The following is a 2841-nucleotide window of genomic DNA, read 5'->3' as shown; positions in this document are numbered from 1 at the left end:
AATCAATCATCAAGATTAAGGCAATATCATCCATGTTTTCCTGTGAACAATACATGTAACAATAAAACTCTGGAGCTCAAAATCTCACACACATGCTTCCTCACACAAAATTCATTCATACACCATGCCTAGCATCATGACCACAATCATAAATTCATCACCCATCTATCTCTTGGATATCAACATGCATTGCAACTCAATTCTCATCCACCTCAAATAATCATCAAATTGTCCTATCATGCACATTAGTCGTTCAAACATTTTCAGAAAAAGTATTCAAGCCAAGAGTACACACCAAAACAAAAACACAACCTATTCTAGGAATTTAAACTGCAAAAGTGTAAGAATAAATCTAGGTTGCCTCCTAGTAGCGCTTGTTTAACTTCACGAGCCTGACCCAAACCTCATGGCTCTACCAACATCATGACTGAGGCAAATTGCTCTACATCTCCTCCTACATAGTGTTTGAGTCTTTGGCCATTCACAATCCATCTCCGTTGCTGATCATCTTCAGTTGAAGATTCTAATTCCACTGCTCCACTCTGGAATACATGTTTCACCATAAAAGGTCCCGACCATTTTGACTTCAGCTTCCCTGGGAATAACTTTAGCCGCGAGTTGAATAAGAGAACCAAATCTCGTGGATGGAAAGTTCTTTTCATCAGCTTCTTGTCATGATAAAACTTCACCTTATCTTTGTAAGTCCTGGATGACTCGTATGCATGCAACCGCATTTCTTCGAGTTCTAGCAGCTGGTTGCCTCATTTCCATTGAGCCTTGGCAGGGTCAAAATTAAAAAATTTCAACGCCTACCAAGCTTTGTGTTCCATTTCAACTGGCAAATGACATGCTTTTCCATAGACTAACTGAAAAGGAGATAACCCCATAGAAGTTTTCATGGCCATTCTATATGCCTAGAGAGCATCGTCTAACTTCTGCGACCAATCTCTTCTTGAAAAGGTGACAGTCTTTTCTAAAATCCTTTCGATTTCCCTGTTAGAAACTTCAGCTTGGCCATTCGTCTGTGGATGATAAGGTGCAGCTACCTTGTGTTTCACCCCATAATGCTTAAGTACTTTAGCTAGCTGAGCATTGCAAAAGTAAGATCCCCCATCACTAATGAGTATCCTGGGAGTGCCAAAACGCGAAAAGATTTGTCTTTTTAAGAATTTGATCACAGTGTTAGCATCATTCTTAGGACATGCTACAGCTTCAACCCATTTACTCACATAGTCAACAGTTGCCAAAATATATTCATTATTGAATGACGGAGGAAATGGTCCCATAAAATCAATACCCCAGCAATCAAAGACTTCAACTTCCAAAATTCCCTGTAGTGGCATTTGTCGCAGCTTCGAGCATGATTATGAGCATCTTTAAACAAAGTCGGCCAATAAAATCCTGCTTGTAAAATTTTTGCAGCAGTGCGTTCTCCATTATAGTGACCACCATAAGGAGAATTATGACAATGCCACAGAATATCTTCTACTTCTGCTTCAGTAACACATCTTCTCAACAGATTATCCGCTCCTATCTTGAACAAATATGGATCATCCCAGATGAATTCCTTGGCATCATATAAAAACTTCTTTTTCTGTTGCCAAGTAAGTCCTTCTGGAATAACACCTGCGACTTTAAAATTGGCTAAATCAACAAACCAGGGTCTTTGCTGAATATACAAAATAGTTTCATCTGAAAATGATTCCCAAATTTCTTTTTCCTTACTTGTCACTTCCTCATTGACTAACCAGGACAAATGATCAGCAATTACATTCTCGCTCCCCTTTCTATCACGAATTTCAACGTCAAATTCTTGTAACAAAAGTACCCATCTAATCAATCTTGGCTTTGAATCAGGTTTCTTCAGTAAATATTTTATAGCTGCGTGATCTGTATAAATGATCACCTTAGATCCAACAAGATATGATCTAAATTTCTCCAATGAGTACACTATAGCCAAGAATTCCTTTTCTGTGGTGGCATAATTCAATTGAGCCTCATTCAGTACTTTGCTAGCATAGTAAATAGCATGAAACACCTTCCCTTTTCTTTGTCCAAGCACAGCCCCTATAGCATAGTCGCTAGCATCACACATAAGTTCAAACTCTTTATTCCAATCAGGCGCCACAATTACGGGGGCAGAAATCAGTCTCTGCTTCAAACTGTCAAAAGCTTGCAAACATTCCGAACTCATCACAAATGGTGTCTCTTTAGCGAGTAAATTGCTCAAAGGCTTTGCAACCTTTGAGAAATCCATGATAAGTCGTCGATAAAATCCTGCATGACCAAGGAAACTTCGGACTCCCTTAACATTTGTTGGTGGTGGGAGTTTTTCGATTACCTCAACCTTTGCTTTATCAACTTCAATCCCCCTGGCTGAAATTTTATGGCCAAGTACAATACCTTTTGTCACCATAAAATGACATTTTTCCCAGTTCAAGACAAGATTTGTTTGAACACATCGGTTGAGAACTGCATCCAAATTAGACAAGCACCTTTGAAAAGTATCTCCAACAACTGAAAAATCGTCCATAAAGACTTCAATGCTCTTTTCCATAAAATCAGCAAAGATTGCTTGCATACACCTCTGAAAACTCGCAGGGCATTACATAATCCAAATGGCATTTTTCGGTAGGCAAAAACACCAAAGGGACAAGTAAATGCTGTTTTCTCTTGGTCTTCAGGGTCTACCACTATTTGATTGTATCCCGAATATCCATCAAGAAAGCAATAATAAGCTTGCCCTGCTAATCTTTCCAACATCTGGTCCATAAAAGGTAGAGGAAAATGATCTTTCCGGGTGACTGTATTTAATCTCCTATAGTCAATGCACATCCGCCA

The 2841-nt window shown here is 39.0% G+C and overlaps 1 protein-coding gene across 1 annotated transcript; it reads right to left on the bottom strand.

Annotated features, from left to right (window-relative positions):
• Positions 1-404: 404 nt before the first annotated feature.
• Positions 405-734, bottom strand: LOC106752665. Its single transcript, XM_014634397.1, has one exon. It carries the CDS (start codon positions 732-734, stop codon positions 405-407), a length of 330 nt encoding a protein of 109 aa, XP_014489883.1.
• Positions 735-2841: the final 2107 nt, after the last annotated feature.

Source organism: Vigna radiata, unplaced genomic scaffold, assembly GCF_000741045.1.
Source record: "Vigna radiata var. radiata cultivar VC1973A unplaced genomic scaffold, Vradiata_ver6 scaffold_482, whole genome shotgun sequence".
Classification (NCBI taxonomy): Eukaryota; Viridiplantae; Streptophyta; class Magnoliopsida; order Fabales; family Fabaceae; genus Vigna; species Vigna radiata.
This window is presented reverse-complemented; position numbering and strand designations above follow the sequence as displayed.